General features: G+C 46.1%; 1 protein-coding gene across 1 annotated transcript in view; it reads right to left on the bottom strand.

Annotated features, from left to right (window-relative positions):
* LOC149856281 (C-type mannose receptor 2-like) overlaps window positions 1-17,913 on the bottom strand; it is a 32,101-nt gene extending 14,188 nt beyond the window's left edge. Inside the window, exons 1-2 of the mRNA XM_090020483.1 lie at window positions 17,844-17,913; window positions 3,888-4,051 (exon numbers count right to left, since the gene is read on the bottom strand). Of these exons, the coding sequence (XP_089876609.1) occupies window positions 3,888-4,051; window positions 17,844-17,913 (234 nt within the window). The remainder of the gene's footprint in view (window positions 1-3,887; window positions 4,052-17,843) is intronic.
* Between the last annotated feature and the right edge of the window lie 521 nt (window positions 17,914-18,434).

Raw genomic sequence — 18,434 nt, 5'->3', positions numbered from 1 at the left:
AAACAGTGACTAAGTCTCCATATTTAAAACAACATTTTCAAAGACTATCTGGCAAAACCTTGTTCAACAATGAAGTCTGAAAATGTGAAGACCCTATGGGTGATGCTACAACACCATGCAGTATACTAGTGGAACTTGCTCCACTGAAACCTCCATTTAGTACAGGTGCACCAATATAGCAGTGCTGTATCAAATCAGGACCAATAAAAGGAAAATTACCATGCTCAGATATCAGCTTTTTTTGGCCAGGGTAGCCAATAATGCCACCAATAAAAGACGCATGCATGTGCACAGCTGCCATGCATACAACCAGGACTGGAGCAGCTCTCCCAGCAGCTTGGAGAGCAGTGTCCTGCCAGTAAGTCTGTGGTGGGGAAGGGGAGTGGGGGAGGGAAGGGGCATGGGCAGGGGCAGACTGAGGCCCCCATTGCATGGGACAAGGGCAGGGACAGGGACTGGGGCAGCAAATGGGATCCCAGGGCAAGGAGCAGAACAGAACCGCGGGAGGCTCGTCCAGGGGAGTGGGGGGCACAGCTCCCCACCGCTGAGCATTGCCCTGGGGGAGGCATGGGGGACACGTGCCCTCCTGGATTTGTGTGCGGGGAGGAGGTAGGCTGCCCACTGTGGGCTCAGGGCCAGGGGCTTTGCTAGTCTCTTCCCAGGCTGGGGGGTGGGCCAGGGCTGGGCTCAAAGCAGGCGGAAGTGGGGCGGGCTCAGCTGCATGGGGTGGGTGGTAGCAGCGCTGGGAGGGGTGGGTATGGGGGGGCTATGGAGAATTTTAGGGTGCCTACAGTCCCCTCCCCATCCTCCCCTAGTGCCACCCATGTTCAGGGCACTCCACCTGCTGCCTTTCCCTTGGGAGCCCTGCACTGGAAGATGGGCAAGGGGCATGCAGCCGGTGAGGGCTCCTAAGGGAAAGGCAGAAGAGTGGAGTGCCCCCAGCAGGGGAAGCACTGGGGGGGGGGGGCTTGGAGAGCTACAGTCCTCTCAAAATTCCCCCATACCCATATAGTCATCCCAAAGCCCCCATATACCCAACCCTCGAAGAGCTGCCTGCTTTGCGCAGCTGATCCTGCCCCACTCCCGCCACCTCCAAGCCAAACACCACACCAGGAGAAGCCTGGCACCGCCCTTGTCCCAAGCCCACAGTGGGCAGACCGCCTCTGCCCAGTGCACAAATCGGGGGGGGGGCACATGGCCCCCAGACCTCCCCCAGAGATGTGCACAGCAGCAGGGAGCCACCTCCCCCGCATCCCACCCTGGACAAGCTGCCTGTAGCTCTGTCCCCGGGTCCCATTTACTGCCCAGGGCAGTGCCTGCCCCTGCCCCAGAACCAATCTCTCCTTTACTGTGGGGGGCCTTGGTCTGCCCTCGCATGGCCCTTCCCCACCACAGACCTACTGGCAAGATGCTGTTCTCCAACCTGCCTGGCTGCATTCCTTTCAATTGGCTATCAGATCAGTATCGGCCAATATGGCTGGTTAACAATCAGATGAACGGGCCAAAAAAATCTTTATCAGTGCACCCCTACCATTTAGGTTTCTTAGTAGACTGCATGATGATATCAAAAATTTCTCATTTCTGATTTAAAAGGAAATACTCCCACTGTCTCCTGGAGCTTTCACAAAATTCACTTGAATTTATTCCCCCTTTACTACACAACTTTTTCTGTGATTAAAATTCAGACACAAGCTAGTTAAGAGTCGCCATCAACAGCCCTGAGAAAGGACCTCCATAAACAATGCTGCTGAGGTCAAAACTGCTGGGCAGGTTCAATCATTGTGAAGAGAGCAGCTGTCTTTGATAAGTGTCACCAACACATGCCAACCAAGCGTGACCAGCCTAAAGTGACAGTTTTTAACATGATGGAGTACAGTTGAACTAACGATACTGTATGGGACTAACAGAGACTGCTGCTGGCAGTGATTAACTACTGGTTTTCTACTGCTCCTTTAAACAGCATTCGCAGTAGTTCCTAATCCCCAAAGTGCCCAACACGTTTAGATATAACCAGAGAAATACCTTGATTATTTTCTGAATGCTGCTTTTAAGGCATAAATTAGGCTCTGAAGACAAATTCCCTGGGTGTAACTGCTGTAAAGGATGGGAAGGAAGGTTGCAGAGACCAGACATCAGAAACAAATGACAGGAGCTCTGAACACCTCAAGCTGCAGCTTCAGGAGATTTCATATGTGCTCAGCACTTTTGGAGAAGAGAATCTTGGTATAGCTGATGAATTTTCAGTGTTTCTATGACTGCAAATTTTGGCATGAACCTCTCTGAGCATCAACTAGGGGAGACATTGTAAAATGCTTTGAGAACTTAGCACAGAGTACTCAACAGCTTTTTGACAAGCTATTTACTGCTTTTACAAAATAAGTCTATGAACAATTCTAAGAAATTTGCATATACAGGGTATAACTCTCTCTTCTCTCAGCTCCTTGCATTGCTAGTCTCACTTGCCAGCTCCATACTCCTTTACAGAGCTATCTTTTTCCTGATTTGTTGCTGCCAGTTCTTGCACCTTCCCCAGATTCTTCTTGAGTCCAATTTTCTTGTCCCTACCTACTTGTACAGCTTTCCTCAGACCCTTCTCTTTTCAGCTCCTCATCCAATTTCAGTGTCTTGCTTTCAGCCAACTGGCTCTCAGCCTCTTCCCACTTTTCATACTGCTTCCTGTTCTCCTAGCCCAAGAAGTACAGCTTTCCTTCTCCCTTGTCTGTCTCCCAGTCTCTTGTTCTCTTTCCTCCAATCCAAACCTCTAACCCAGTCAGTCGCATTCCCATAATCCCTATAGCCAACTACTCCTTGCCCCCCACCATTAGGATCTAGCTCTTGTACGCTTTGCACTCAAATTAAACAGCTCCCTCCTCCGCATTGCCTGCATAGCACAAGGGGAAGGGTCATTGAGTTTTCAAAAGAAACCCATTTGCTTTCACAGAACATATAAAAACAGCCATATTTCTACTTTAAAAAAAGGCAAACTTGTAGAGATTTTCACCAAGGCACATCCCTGGCATAAAGGCCACTCGCTGCCAAACGTAAAGTTCTTGCTCCAAAGCATCCTGACCTTGGAGTGTTTCAAAACAAAAAAAAAGAGGTCACTTTTTGTATAGGCAAAACAACATATCGGTCTCTAGCCTCATTCCCAGGAAAACAGCTGTACAAAACATCAAATGGGCTCTGATGGCTGCAGTGCAGGATATGGAGTCAGGACTCTCAGGATCTAGTCCTAGAACTGAGAGAACTTAGCAAGTCAATGCTCTGTTGTTGCCTAATTTTCCCATGGCATGAGGGTGCTGCAAGACTTCAATTAACGTTGACCAAATACTCTTAGATCTCAGACTGAAATAAAGATAGCTATATTTATAACAATACTATAAAAAGGCAGAGTATCCTATGGAGTAACTAACAAACAAGTTTTCCTCTTAAGGTCTGAGCTCAAATCCCTTTGACAGGCAAAAGGCAGGTCAAGATGCCACCAGATGCTAGCAATGGCAGTCCTAGCATCTGACAAAGCAGACTGTTCATGCCTCTGTGCTAGGTTGTCTCTCAGACGCCACGCTGCACTAGCTTGTCTTTCTTCATACCAACATAGCTAACCATCTCTGCATTCATGGAAATCCCTTTGAAGCTTACATGTGAAAACAACTGTCCCAACTTGCAATAGCTTCTCTCTTCCCACACTACAGAACAGATGGAGAAGCACACAAGCAGAACGTGCACAATAATTCAGGGTAAGAAAAGATGAAATACACCAAAAATACGAAAGAAATGTTACCCTTGTGCTTCCTCAAGAAAGAAGATATGGACTAGAAACAAAATAAGTTAAGTCTAAGTGGTCTTGTAGACAAATTTAAAAATCACATAAACAGCCCAATACTTACCTTTTCTGAAGGATTTGTGATTGTTAATAGCTCTGTGTCTCGATATCGTTTGCAGTATCTCAATGCTTCAATCCAAGTTCCAGTGCGACTCCTTTCAATGCAATAGCAATGTCCATGCCAGTAGTGCCAGCAAGGGGCTTGAGGACAATTCAATGTGAACGTGGCTTTAAGGAATTAAAAATAAAAAAATAAAATAAAAACATTTTCTTCCCATATGTAAAAATTATCCAGCCAAATGCATATGTCGTAGACAACATCTGACCTAACAATATTTTCACTGTATTTCTTATCAGAATGCTTAAATATTTTAGAAAATGGCTATTTTCAGAGAAACTGCAATGATGCAGTTTAATACGTAATAAATAAATAATTTGCAAGCTGCTCTGGAGTTTAGCTAATTAATCATAAAGTATCTCATCTGTACTGAGTTTAAGGAACCAGTGTAGTTATGAGACCTGCTAATAAGCCTTTGTAACCTATAGATTCCAGAAGTCTGATTGTTTGGTTAGTTATAAAAAAAAAATGAATGTTCTGTGACCTACAGTACCACAGCTAGAACTAAATACCACCAAAATGTGGGCAACTCCAAATGATCCCACTCATCTTAGCAATTTATCTTAACAACTTATATTACATTTTAACTACAATTTTATTTTCCACATTAAAAAAGTAATTATTTCAAATCTACAACAAGGAAGACGAGTCTCTGATTCACTGAACGTTTTTGGTAGAGGTGCACTGATATATCGATTGCATATCGGATCAACACTGATAAAAGGGAAATTTATCTTATCAGCTATCAGCTTTTTTTGGCTGATGTAGCAGATAATTTTCACCGATAAACATAATTAAGCCTTCCTGCCAGGGCCCCTGGATGCCACGTGCATGCATGTGGTCACACACATACACATGGCCAGGAATGCAGCCAGGTAGCATGGAGAATAGCTCCCTGCAAGTAAGTCTGTGGAAGGGAAGTGGGGGAGGTAAGGGGCATGGGGGAGGCAAATAGAGGCCCCCGCAGTGAGGGAGGGAGTAGGGCAGGGACTGGGGGCACTGCCCAGACAGGGTGGTAAAAGGGACTCGGGGTTGGAGCATGGAGAGGGATGGAGCCACGGGCAGCTCATCCGGGGGTGTGGGTGGAACAGCTTCCTGTCCCAATGGGGGAGGCATGGGGGGGCACGTGCCCCCTCAGATTTGTGCGTGGGGCAGGTGCAGAGTGCTCACTGTGGGCTCAGGGCTCTCCGCTCTGATGCCTTTGTCCCAGGAGCCTTGCACCCCCCCTTGTCCACCTGGCACCAGTGGGGGTAGTGAGTTGTGCCTCCTGCTGCTGGGTGGGCAGGGAGTGTGTAGCCAGCGCAGGGCTTCTGAGACAAAGGCAGCAGGGCAGACACCCCCAAGCCTGCAGTGGGCAACCCGCACCCACCCTCGCTCCGCTTGGCTCTGCTCCGGTTAAAAGCATCCCGGCACTTAAAAATGGTGGTGGCAGCTACAGCTCATTTGACAAGCTTTAGTTCAAGCACCCTGCTGCTATTTTTAAGTGCCAGTACACTGATCCCCTGGATGAGCTGCCTGAGGCTCCATCCCATTCCCCACCCCAGCCTAGGGTCCCATTTACCACCCTGACTGGACAGCGCTCCTCCCCCCCCCCAGCCCCTGCCCCTGCTCCACTCCCTCCCTCACAGTGGGGACCTTGATCTGCACCCCACAATGCCCCTTCCCCTTTACAGTCTTACCTGCAGGGAGCTGCTCTCCACACTGCCCAGCTGCATTCCTATAGCTCTCTTATCAGATCGGTATCAGCCAATATGACTGGTTACTAATTGGCTATCAGTATTGGCCAAGAAAATCCTTATCGGTGCACTCCTAATTTTGGGGCCTTAAAACTGGTAGTATCTCAGTGTTTGAAAGTGTTTTTGTTCAAATCAACAATTGCTGAGATGCTCCATTTAAACATAAAGCTTAATGATGCAGCAAACTTACTGAAAACTTGGTAGATCCCATAGAACATATGCATGTAGGTACTCGCAGCCACGTCTGCTTACACACCCTGTACCTCTTTCAATACTGCAGTTAAACACACAAGATGCTTACTGCACAGTATCTTGTTACTAATGCTTACTCGTGTCACAGGGCACAAACCGTGATGCGATACTACTATGCAGCAGTAAAGAGCTACTGCACAGTCAGCATCACCAGGAAGCCACGCACCAATAACAACAGTTACTGCACAATCATTTAGTATTTAGGTATGCAAGTATTACATGACTGCAGTAACAACTGCACAGTCAGCATCTGGTGTAGATGCAGCCACTAAGTTAGAAGGCAGATGAAACTAGAGGTGCACCGATATATCAGTCCATATCATATCAGCACCAATAAAAGCAATACTGACATTATCAGTAATTGGCTTTTTTTTGGCTGATGTGGCCGATGTCGCTAATAAATGCCATGTGCATGCCTGCAGCCGCAGCATGCACATGACCAGGAATGCAATCCGGCAGCTTGGAGTACGGGGAGGGGAAGGGAGGGGAGAGGAGCACGGGGGCTGCATTTCAAGGCCCACATGGTGAGGGAGAGAGTGGGACTGGGGCTGGGGCAGGTGCTGCCCAGCCAAGGTGGGACAGGGTGGGGCATGGGATGGAGCCACAAGTGGCTTGTCTGGGGGGCATGACTACCGCCACAGCGTGCACCTCCAGGGGAGGCATGGGGGCACATGCTCCTGGATCTGTGCGTGGAGCAAGGGCAGACTGCCCGCTGCAGGCTTGTGGGCAGGGGCGGCACCAACCTCTTCCTGCTGGCGAGGCTGGGCTGGGGCTGCGCTTGAGGTGGGCAAGAGAGGGGCAAGAGGCAGCAGCACTGGGAGGGTGATTATGGGGCAGTTACAATGAATTTTGGTGTAGTGCTAGCCCTCCCATAGCCACCCCTCCCAGCACCACTACTGCCCATCCTGCCACACCTGGCCCAAGCACAGCCCCAGCCCAGCCCCCACCACCATGAAGAAGCTGGCACAGCCCCCCACTCCAAGCCCACAGCAGGCAGCCTGCCCTCAAGCTGTACACAAATCGGAGGGGGGGAGCGCACATCTCCCCTGGGGTGAGCACAGCAGCGGGAGCTGTCCCCTCCCTCCAGATGAGCCACCTGTGGCTCTATCCCATACCCTGCTCCATCCCAGCTGGGCAGCGCCTACCCTGCCCCTCCCCTTCTCCCCAGCAGATTTACCAGCCGGATGCTGCTCACCAAGCTGCTGGGCTGCATATTGTGAACTGGACTGGTACTGGCCGATATGGCTGGTAATCAGTCACTGGTATCTGCCCAAAAAATCTTTATCAGTGCATCCCTAAATGGTAAAAAACATGATGATCCTTGACTGACTCTGTAAAAGTCAATGCTATCAATTATGACAATTATCAAAATGTTGTTAATATATAACTGAAGTGTCTGTAACTATTACAATATTGTTCATCTACTTCAAACAATAAGGGAAAACACCTTCCAGTACTAGGAGAAAACCTCTGTCAAAATGCTAGTGGCACCTATTCTTTGGTCTGTTTATGCTGCAGAATGAGGAATAGTTTTATCTTAAATATTGTCCTAGTTGCAAACAGACAACACTTTCTTCCCCCAACACACGTGCTTGTGCACACGTACATGTTTCTATTCTAAAAAATAGCTTTGGTTTCTATAACGCAGGGGTGGGCAAAATGCGGCCCACCAGGCCATTTTCTCTGGCCCATGGGACCCCTAAAACATTTAGAAAATTAATATTTATCTACCACTGGCTGCCTGCCATGTGGCCCTCGATGGCTTACCAAAACTCAGTAAGTGGCCCTCCACCCAAAATAATTGCCTGCCCCTGCTATAACGCTTTCTAGGGGTTTTTTTAAAAATATTTGACAGTCTCTCTGAAAAAACATGCAAAATTAATATAACAGCTGTTGACTTAGATAAACCAACTTGTAGTAAAAAGAGGTATAAATATACTCTTTCCCATCCTTCAGGCAACTGTCTGAATAAACCATCAAACCAGGGAAATATATTCCCTGTTGCAAATAGATGTTCTGAACAATCTGAATGATCTATTTTTCCTATTTACTCTGCTTCCTGTACAATATATCTGAGCACTGGCAGAGTATCAATCTCCTCCACAAGTGTGAGTCATTTTAGCACTGCCCCCCTTCCTAATTAGCAAATGTAGTTGTGGTGAAGGACAGAATAATAATTGGGAAGATTTCTTCTACAACTTCTCTCTTCCTCACTCTAAACCTCCAATATATTCTTAACATTTCACCTGTAAAACTACTGCAAAATGTGAGGATCTAGTTTCATCTCCAATACCTATTCAGTCCTTGGCCTCCATATAAAGACTGACTACTACTGAATTAATTGCAGTGACTTTTTGGTTTTTTTGTAAATGTGGACACCTGCCACTAGGAACTGGACTTAGACCAGCAACCCACTTCACATCAGCCATGAGATGATAATAATTTTCAGTTATGACTAGACTTGGCTACAGAATGATAGTTTCCTCTCACAATAACTGCTAAGCTTCTGAAATTTCTTTTTGTGCTGCATTAAAAACAAAAGAAAACCTTTCAAACATTTTTACCAAAAAAATAGAGCTCTGCTGAAACATCCACTCAGGTCAGAAAGATCAAGATTTTCCTTCAGGTCTGTCTCACCCCAGGACTTCAGAAACCTTTCCATCTGAAAACTTCAATGACAGATATATTTCTGCACAATGCTTTGGTTTCAACAAAACCCAGATTTTTATAAATAAAATGTTTCATCATAAGTTCCAACCTACCCTTGTGAAGACCAAGGTGCTGCCAGATCTTAACCAGTGACAGAGTTATCTGAGAGCATTTGCCATTTCATTACCAATCCATACGTCTTATCAAGCCCCTAACCAATTCAATTTCATTTAACATTGTGACTGGAAAACTATTCAGTATTCTTTCAATCCTTACTCCTTGCATTGCTATAATATCCCAACCTCCTAAAAGGGCTGGAGCTCTTCTTCAGTGCCTCATAGAGTCTGCAGAACCAACTGCTCCTCACAGCCAAAATCTGCATCACTTGCCTTCACCAGGCAGAGTTGTTTCGGCTACAAGTGGGGAACGTGAAAAGCAGATGCACAATCAGTGCACAATTTCACCACTGACACATCCTAGCAAAATGCTGCCATGCATCATCTGGTAGAGAACTGAACCCAGAACTTTCTGCATGAAGAACTATTTGAGTTTAGGACCCAAAGAGGAACAGAGGAGGAAACAATTCATTGTATATATACCAGTATGTTGCAGGAAAGTACTGGAGAATGACAGGCACAATCACCATGGCTTTGCTAAGACATTTCACGGAGTAGTGCAATAACCCTCTTTGGACAACAGTGCAGCTGGTTGCAGCTGGTGAAAATGTCAGTTCTCTATGGAAGCATGATTACTTCAGTATTTCTCCAAATAATTAAAGCTGATGTCAGAATGCCTCAGACAGCATATTATCATTAACTTATTCAATGGTTAACAAGAAGGAATCTTAAAAAGGGACACTGAGAAAAGACTATGTGTGAACCTGTATCTGTTATTAGGGAAAAAAACAGATCTCTGTTTCACAGGTGATATTGCTCAGCTACATTTTCAGAAAGAATAAGGATGGAAGCAGAGAAATGAAATGTAAAGCTCTCAAATAAAAGAATAAGGATAACAGTTATACCTAAATCTGTTGAAAGAGTGAAGATACTCCTAATGAAATCCAGAGAGACACCAAGTTGTGCTAAGCACTTCAAATATCCAAGTAGCATGCCTAGCGGGGATCCTAAACATCAGTTAGGGACTGAACACAGAGTTAAACTTAAGACTGCTGTTTTAACAAGACTCAGAAGTATATGAAGCAGCAAAAACATTGCTGTAATGTGAAAAATTAAATTGTTGAAGTTGTGTCTTTACATTTTTTCTATATACATGGAAGACAGAAGTTAAAGAAACACAAAATTATGAATTCTGCCTTTGAAATGAAACACTACATGAGACTCCTATGTTATGCTTCTCATCAGAGTACTGAGGAAGTAAATGCTTCAATTTACAGTGTAACTAGTCATACCTGATATTATGAGGAGAATCAGAGGAAGAAACCTGAAGTTTGCAGGACACGTGGGTTGAAGAGAAGAAAAACAGTCAGAGCAGTGCCATGAGCAGAGGGTATCCATAGGGAGTATGCGTCTGATACGTAACTGGACAAAACTGATATATGGCATTCTTACCCAAACAGTGAGAGACCACAAAATGTGGAAAACAGTTACTGGACTATTGCTTATTGTGTGGTGCATTCAGTGGCCATTTGTGATGCCATTCAATTATGGTTTGCACTATGAAAATAGAAAGATTGTATCAAATTAAGTCAAATCCTGAATTCTTTATAAAAGCAATGCTTCCCATTGCCCACAAAAAGAGTAGGAGCCAGATTGTTAAAGGTTTTTAGGTGCCTAAAGATGCATCTAGGCATTCGATATATCTTTTAGAAAATCTGACCCAGGCAGTATACTCAACATGAGAATATTTATCCTGCTGGATTGGCAGCAACTAAACAATTCAGAATTTTTAGGAAATATTCTAAGCATCAGTGCATAGAACACTATTCATTCTGGCTGAAAAACAACAAAAGCATCTGGAAAGATGGAGGGGTGCTATGAATCACCATGAGAGGGTGGCACATACAAAACTTGTGGGGGAGAGTGGAGATGTACTAGAAGCCCTTGGTGTGTGTAATAAGCTCACCCCACAAGAACAAGAAAGTATGCAACCCTCTAGTCTGAACTCTAAACCCTGAAGTTATTTGCTAAGATCCAGTCTGAGTTGGGCATATCTGAAAGTCTGAACACATCCACGTGTAATTATATATAATATGTGCTTTTAGCCCTCAGCTGTGATCAGTGATTTCATTTTGGCATCTTCATGTTCTATATTTGTTTTCCATCCATGATTTTGTAAGGATGCTTATACAAGTGAAGGATTTCTAGTTGCTGGCACTTCTGGCTCTATCAGATATTTGAAAATCAAGGTATGTACTTTCTGCCTCTTTCAGTACAAGCACCAATCAGCTTTCAGTTAACCATTTTGATAACGATGCTCACATAGAGAAGCAGATGCTTACAAACTGGAGAAATAGACTGGAGAAATGGTCTGCAATCAATCAGTTGAGATTCAGTAAGGACAAGTGCAAAATCCTGTACTTGGGACAGAATAACTGCATACACAAATACAGACTGGGGAATGACCGGCTAAGCTGCAGTACTGCAGAGAAGGACCTAAGGGTTGCAGTAGACCACAAGCTGAGTATTAGCCAACAGTGTACTCTTGTTGCAAAAAAAAGACAACAGCATACTGAGCCGTATTGACAGGAGTGTCACCTGCAAACCAAAGAAAGTGATTCATGAACACAAGCCACCAATGCGGTGCTGCAGCCAGCAAAGCAATAAAACTCTGGCTTGCATCTCCTGATGCATCTCAAGCAAGACCTAAGTCATCCTCCCACTTTACTTGGCCTTGGTGAGTCCACAGCTGGAATACTACATCCAGTTTTGGGCTCCACACTTTAGAAAGGACATGGAGAAGCTTGAGAGAGTCCAAAGGCGAGCCATGCGCATGATTAGAGGTCAAGAGAGTGGGCCTTATGAGGAGAGGCTGAGAGGCATGGGACTCCAGCCTGGAGAAGAAAGGGCTCAGGGGTGACTTGGTGGCAGCCTATAAGTATATACAGGGTGTGCATCAGGAACTGGGAGAGCATCTGTTCCCCAGGGCACCCCAAGGGATGACAAGGTCTAACCATTACAAACTACTAAAAGACCATTTTAGACTGAACACAAGGAAAAACTTCTTTACCATCTGTATCTTGAGAGTTTGGAATAGCCTCCCTCCAGAAGTGGTGCAAGCACCTACTCTGGATCTTTTTAAAAAATGCCTGGATGCTTATGTTGCTGGGATCATCTGGCCCCATCTGATTTCCTGCCCCTAGCACACAGGCTGGACCCAGAAGGTCCCTTCCAGCCCAAATGTCTATGAAATCTATGACATTTATTCTTCTGCTCTATTCAGCAGGAAGGGCCTCACCTGGAGCACTGTGTCCAGTTTGGGGCCCCACACTTGACGATGTGGACAGTTTGAAAAAGTCCAATGCAGAGCAACATAAATGATAAGGGGCCTGGGAAGCAAAACTTATGAAGAAAAGCTAAAAGAACTAGGGTTATTTAGTCTGAAGAAGAGAAGACTGAGGAGGGATTTGATAACAGTCTTCAAGTACCTGGAGAGCAATTAGAGAGAGGATGAAGGTGGGCTTTTCCCTGTGGCTATAGGGGACAGGATTATGAGAAATGGCCTCAAGCTGCAGCAGAGGAAATAGAGGTTGGAGATTAGGAGGGTCATTTCTGACTATGAACGTGGTCAAACATTGGAACAGACTACCTAGGAAGGTTGTGAAATCTCCATCCTTGGAAGTTTTCAAAAGCAGGTTAAACAGACACTTGGCTGGGATGGTTTATTCAGAGACGGTCCTGCCTTGAGCAGGGGGCTGAACAAAATGACCTTATGAGGTCCCTTTCAGCCCTACTTTCTTATGACTCTATATGAACAGACCCATCACTGTTATGAAAAAGGAGGTTCCTTTACAGTCTTTTAACTTTAACAGCCAGAAAGAAGAAATCTAACACTACTGATCACTTTTTAAAATATGGCTTTCTTCTGCACATTAAGTAAATGTCACCTTGAAGCTATATCCTATATTTGTATGACATTTTGGTAGTCATTTTGCCTGTCTATAATCACATTCTAGCCTCTTATTTTTCAGAGAGATTTTCTACACAGTATCCATACCTATCAGATTTAAGAGGTTTCAAGTCACAGCAAAATTACACAAAACCTGAGCCCTACTGGATCCCAGTCCAAAGACATGTATTGACTGGTAATGAATGTTTGTCTATTATGAAGCTCAACTGATGATATATAGTCATATTATGAAAACAAAACAATTAGCCTTGATCTGCATGTGTGTGTGTGACTCCCACGGGGAGCTCCTATTGTGTTGCATCTGTACTTTAGGGAAGTGTTTCCATTGCTACCCCTTTGAGGGATCACAGGATGTGTTCTTTGCTATATGAAGGCAGATCCCATTTCTGCTTTCTGACCAATATAAACCGAGAGTTCTTAAAGAGCCGAAGGGATGTAGGGGAAGGGTCTGCCTATACCATGTCCCTTAAGTCACTTAAGTATTTAAATATTATGTTAATCAATACATTTAAATCGAGACTGAATATTTCGGGAAACAGAGACTTTAAGCATCTCATTATCAGTAGTGCACTGCTGATAAACAATTGAGATTTGTGATATGCATCCTGTTAATAAAACAGGTGAGGGAGGGCCTGTATTTATCACAACCAACTAACGAAAAATATGCAGCTGCCATCAAGCTGAGGGGAGTTCTAATTCTGAAAGCCTTTATATCCTGTTATAAATCTCCAAATCAGCATAGCTTTCCACCCCCATCATGTGCCTGCAAAGGGCATAATCCCAGTCCATGCGCTTAATACTGAGGGCTACGAGTTTTGAAGCAGCCTTCTGTACTCATGGTACATCTATCTACACTGGATCACTAACACACTCCATGGGCAATGCTCTCAACTGTTCCCCACTCACCCACCCATGCCAAACCCAGAACTGGGACAGTAAAGCTTCCTCAGGAGGGGCAAAGTGTTTTCTGTCACACTTGCTCTCAAGAAATCAGTGTCCAGCAGGTTTAAGAGAAGCCCCTGGAGATGGCCCCAGAATACTCTCATTAACTTATTACCAGGTTTAGCATGTGAGCAAGTGAGGCAGGCCAACCACACTGGGGACATGGTATAGACAGACCCTTCCCCTACTGCCCTTCAGCTCTTCAAGAAATCTCAGTTTATATTGGTCAAAAAGTAGAAATGGGATCTGTCTTCATATAGCAAAGAACACATCCTGTGATTCCTCAAAGGGGTAGCAATGGAAACACTTCCCTAAAGTACAGACACAACACAATAGGGGCTCTCCGTGGGAGTCACACACACACACATCCAGAGCAAGGCTAATTGTTTTGCTTTCATAATATGACTATATATCATCAGTTGAGCTTCATAATAGACAAACATCCATTGCTCTTTCTGTACCAGTCAATACATGTCTTTGGACTGGGATCCAACAGAGCTCAGGTTTTGTTTAGTTCTCCACTGATATATAGTATTTTCTAGCTTTGACTTTCAAATCACACTCCACAAACAAGGTCTAGCTCAGCATATCAGGAGACAAATGCACCAAATATGATCGTATATTGCTGCAAGGTAAAAACTCATGTACCTCAGTTTACAGGAGTTAATATAGTATATTATAGTTTGTAAAGATTTTTTTTCAAGTGCCTGGTTTTCAAGAGCAAGACAATGCAAGTCTTAAGATTATAAAAACTGGACTGGGTACTAAGAGTAGGGATGTACCCAATTCATGATTTCACATTTTTTGTGGAAGCTGCAAAAAAGCAGTTTCTGCAAACCCCACAAAAATGGCAATTTGGCACAGAATAGCCACGACTAAAAATAAAATCCTGGATCTCTAGCAGGAGCCAGCAGTCCTCATGGCCACTGCGTCCTGGCCTTCCAGCCCACAGAAAGTAGGCAGTGGGAGAACCTTCCCGCATGAAGAGGAGCAGCCGCCCCCTACCCCTCACTGCTGAATGGCCAAGAGGGCTGTCTGTCATGCGCGCCCTGCCCCTCTCCGCCAATCAGCAGCAAGGATAGGGCTGTATGATGGGCAGCCCACTTGGCAAATCAGTAGTCAGGGGAGGGGTCACCAGCGCCCCTCAGCGAATCAGCAGCAAAGGGGGAGAAGGGCTCTACAAAAAGACCATGAAAATTATGCCAAATGATTTCCAGATCAACTACAAAATGTATTACTTTTATGTCTAATTATTCAAAATAAATAAATAAATAAGGGCTCCGTAGAACTATGAATGTAAAACAGAAAGACAATGGGGAAGAATCTGCTCCTAAACTATTTCTGGTTGTGAAAATATTCTCCCCAAGTTAGCCTGGCACTCTGTCCAGAAGCAGGATATTATAATTCTTTGTGCAAGACTATCCTAAACTGACTTTACAGTCTGGCATTCAAGCTGGTTCAAGCATTTCTGCATAACCCCACATTATAATGAGACATGCTCATGATGGTGCTGTTACAGGTTACCTTTAAAACATTTTAAATCAGTGAGATGTTATTCCATCATAAAGTCAGAACAGTCACAGGTCAAGGTTCAATGCCATCTCAGACCTGCACAACTGTAACTTGCCACAAAAGCACTGAGAAGTAGGAATGTGGACAGGAGCCAGGGCTCTCTTGCTCCTCCAGGGTGGAAGAGGTGAATGGCATGTAGCTTGGAGGTGGAGAAAAGGGAGGTGAAGGGAGCAGGGAGACTCAGCTCTTTCTCTGATTGATTTAGTGCTGGTTAAAGATGCCAGAGAGAATGAAGTCTTAAATTTATCCATACAGTAGATACAGCATAGACAGAAAGAGGGCAAACATCCAACCATGTGCCTCAGCTGTGGCCTGGAGGGAATGAAAAAGATTTCCATGTCATCATCTCAGCCTTGTATTGTCCATGCAGTGACAGGAACCAAAGAGGCAAGAAACAGTATTGGTTAGCTCATGTTCTGATCCGTAAGTCAGAAAAGATGAGTTAAGACCTCAGCTAAGCTGATAACCTGCCACATGGTGTTGCGAAGCCACTCTGCTTGTTTCCCAATGTGAGACAATTTTGACCTTCTTTGCAGAGTGCTTTGCAATCCATGGACAACAAGTTCCACATCACAGCCAAGCATGGCTTTGGTTAGTGCTTGTTGTCTTTCTGGGCTAGTCTTGCTGTCTGTGTGGGCAACACCTGCCCATGCCTTCCAAGCAGCTTTCAGTCTCTCCCCCCCCAGTTCCAGTGAACTGGATGCAATTAAATACTCTGGACAAGGTGCTACTTGAGGCACCCCCAGTAGACTCAAGGTACCCAACAGTAAATGCCAGCTTATTTTTCACTCAGTTTTTATATGATAGAAAAATAGTAGAGCAATTCTTCTGTTGCAAAGAATTTAGAAAGACCCCAACAGGGCAGAATGCTTCTAACACAATGGTTAAACAGTGGCTTCATATTTGAAATCTCTGGATTTATCTTGTGAATCATGTTTGTAAACTTCACAGTGCTAACACTGTATAACACCCTTGAAAGGATCTCAAGAGACCCCAAGGTGCCTTAATGCTGAGGTGAGCTGCTAGAGGCTAACCCTTGGGGCTCCACTCAATGCAGAGTCACTGCAAAACAAGACTAGGGAGGCCCAGGGAAGCTTTCTTCACCCAGGTCTCACTGCAATGATGGTAGCGGCTCTGGGCGAAGAGTGGAGCCATCAGAGTTTAACCCCCAGCGTGGTGGAAGGAATCAAGGTTTGGAGGGTGGAAATAGGTAGAAGTGCTAGGAGTCATATACCCTGGGATGCTGGAGGACTATAAATTAAGTGTTTTATCTCCCCAGAGCTGAATAAGAATATCCTGGAACAACCTGAGTAAAAGATTTAAGTTAACCCTCACTTCAGTTGACTCATCGTTAAAACGTTTACAGCATGGGTGGGCAATTATATGGGCCCAAGGGCCATTTAGGGAGTTTTGGTGAGCTGTTGCAGGTCGGATCAGCACCTTCCCTCTGCACCCCACAACAGCTCACCAAAACTCACTAAGGGGCTCTGCCTCAGGCCCTGGTCCCACACTGTCACCACTTGCCAATCCCAGGGTCTCCATGGAGATCAGCCCAGGACACAGGCAGGGCACACTCAGCCAGAATGATGGGATGGGGTCGTGGGTAAGCAGGGAACAGCTTCTGGGAGCAGGATGGGCAGGGGGGGCCAGGATTGTGGGGCAGTGACAATGTGGAGCTAGGACTAGTTCCTGGGCCAGAACCATGATCCTAACACACCTCTGCCACCCATTGCAAGACCATTTTAGGCTGAATATAAAAAACTTCTTTACTGTCCAAGCCCCCCAAGGCCCGGAACAGACTCCTCCAGAGGTGGTTCAAGCACTTATTATGGACACTCAAGAAACATTTGGATGTTTATCTTGCTGGGATCCCATGATCCTAGCTCACTTCCTGCCCCTTGGGCAGGGGGCTGGACCCAATGATCTTTTGAGGTCCCATCCAGCCCTAATGTCTATGAAATCTATGAAAGTAAATGTCAGTTTATGTTATAAAAACAAGACACAGAGTAATGCCATGGGTCTGGTAAATTTCTCCTGCAAGAAATGGGTTCATAAGTAGCAAGCTTATAGTTGAGTCCCTGGGTGCTCAACCTCCAGCCTGCAGGCCAAATTCATCCCACTCAGCCCTCACAGGTAGAGAAATCTGGGCATTTAATAACTGGTGGGCAAGCCCCTGCACCCTGTACAGTGGGTCCAAGCCAGGCCATCCTCCTTCCCCACTGCCCACACCACTGGCTTGGGCCCAAGACATGCCCCTTTCCCCGACACAACTGGACTGGGACCAGGGCGCACCCCCGCACACAGCAGGATGGGCCCCTCCCATGCCTGGCCAGCTCTGGCACTGCCCACCTGACCTGCCAGGCAAAAAAATACTGAGTACTAATAGTTTACTCTAATTTAGAGATTTCCCACCCCCCGGCTTACAGAACCCCTTGCAGTGCTCAAGGGCAGGGAACAGACGGGCAAGTCCCTCGTGCAACCCACTCGCTCGCACTCTCTGAGGTGATTTTTTTTTAAATAAGAAACCAAAATCAGTTCCAAATCCAACTGGGGTCAAGAGTCAAGGTCCAAAATTGGACTCCATTATGAAGTGACTCAGGGACTCGCACGAGGGTCGTCTCTCAAGACCTGGATTAGGTTTGAGGCCCCGAGGCCCAGCCCTTACCTGCGGGCCCCGGGACGCCCCGCACCGCGCGCACGTCGAGTAGCAGCAGGAGCAGCCCCAGCCGCGCCATCCCGCCAACCCGCCCCGCTGCGCATGCGCGCCCGACCGCTGCGCATGCGCGGTGCTGCTCCCGCGCTCCCCCAGCGGAGCGGAGCCCTGCGGTTGGTGCAGCTATGTGCTCGCCTGGCGGGAATCTGAGCGGCCGCGGCTGCTGGAGCTGGGCAGCCAGGTGCCGCAGAGTCCTGCCCTGCCCTGCCCTGCCCGTCCCCTAGTCCTAGAAGGGCTCAAAAAATGAACCAAGAAAGCAAGCTATTTCCGTTCCCGTGTGAAAGTTACCAGCTGCAACTGCAAGCTGCAGACATCCAACTTTTTGGCACGGGGCATCGCTTCCCCCCTGCCTAGTGCGCGGGCACAACGAAGCAGCACCCAGCATCGCAACGTTTCCATTGCATGTGGAGCCCCGAGAAGGGCCTGCGGTGCCAAGTCCTGTGCTGTGTTTGATAAATGACGTGGGCAGTAGATACAGACATCCCTTGATTCCTCTGGGTAATGAAGATGAAGTGCAGGGTCTTCCTGTAGCTGCTTCTCAGG

This window comes from Crocodylus siamensis, chromosome 10, assembly GCF_052110815.1.
Source record: "Crocodylus siamensis isolate JL-2025a chromosome 10, ASM5211081v1, whole genome shotgun sequence".
Lineage (NCBI taxonomy): Eukaryota > Metazoa > Chordata > Crocodylia > Crocodylidae > Crocodylus > Crocodylus siamensis.
The sequence above is the reverse complement of the archived record's forward strand: the minus strand, read 5'-3'. Positions and strand labels throughout refer to the sequence as shown.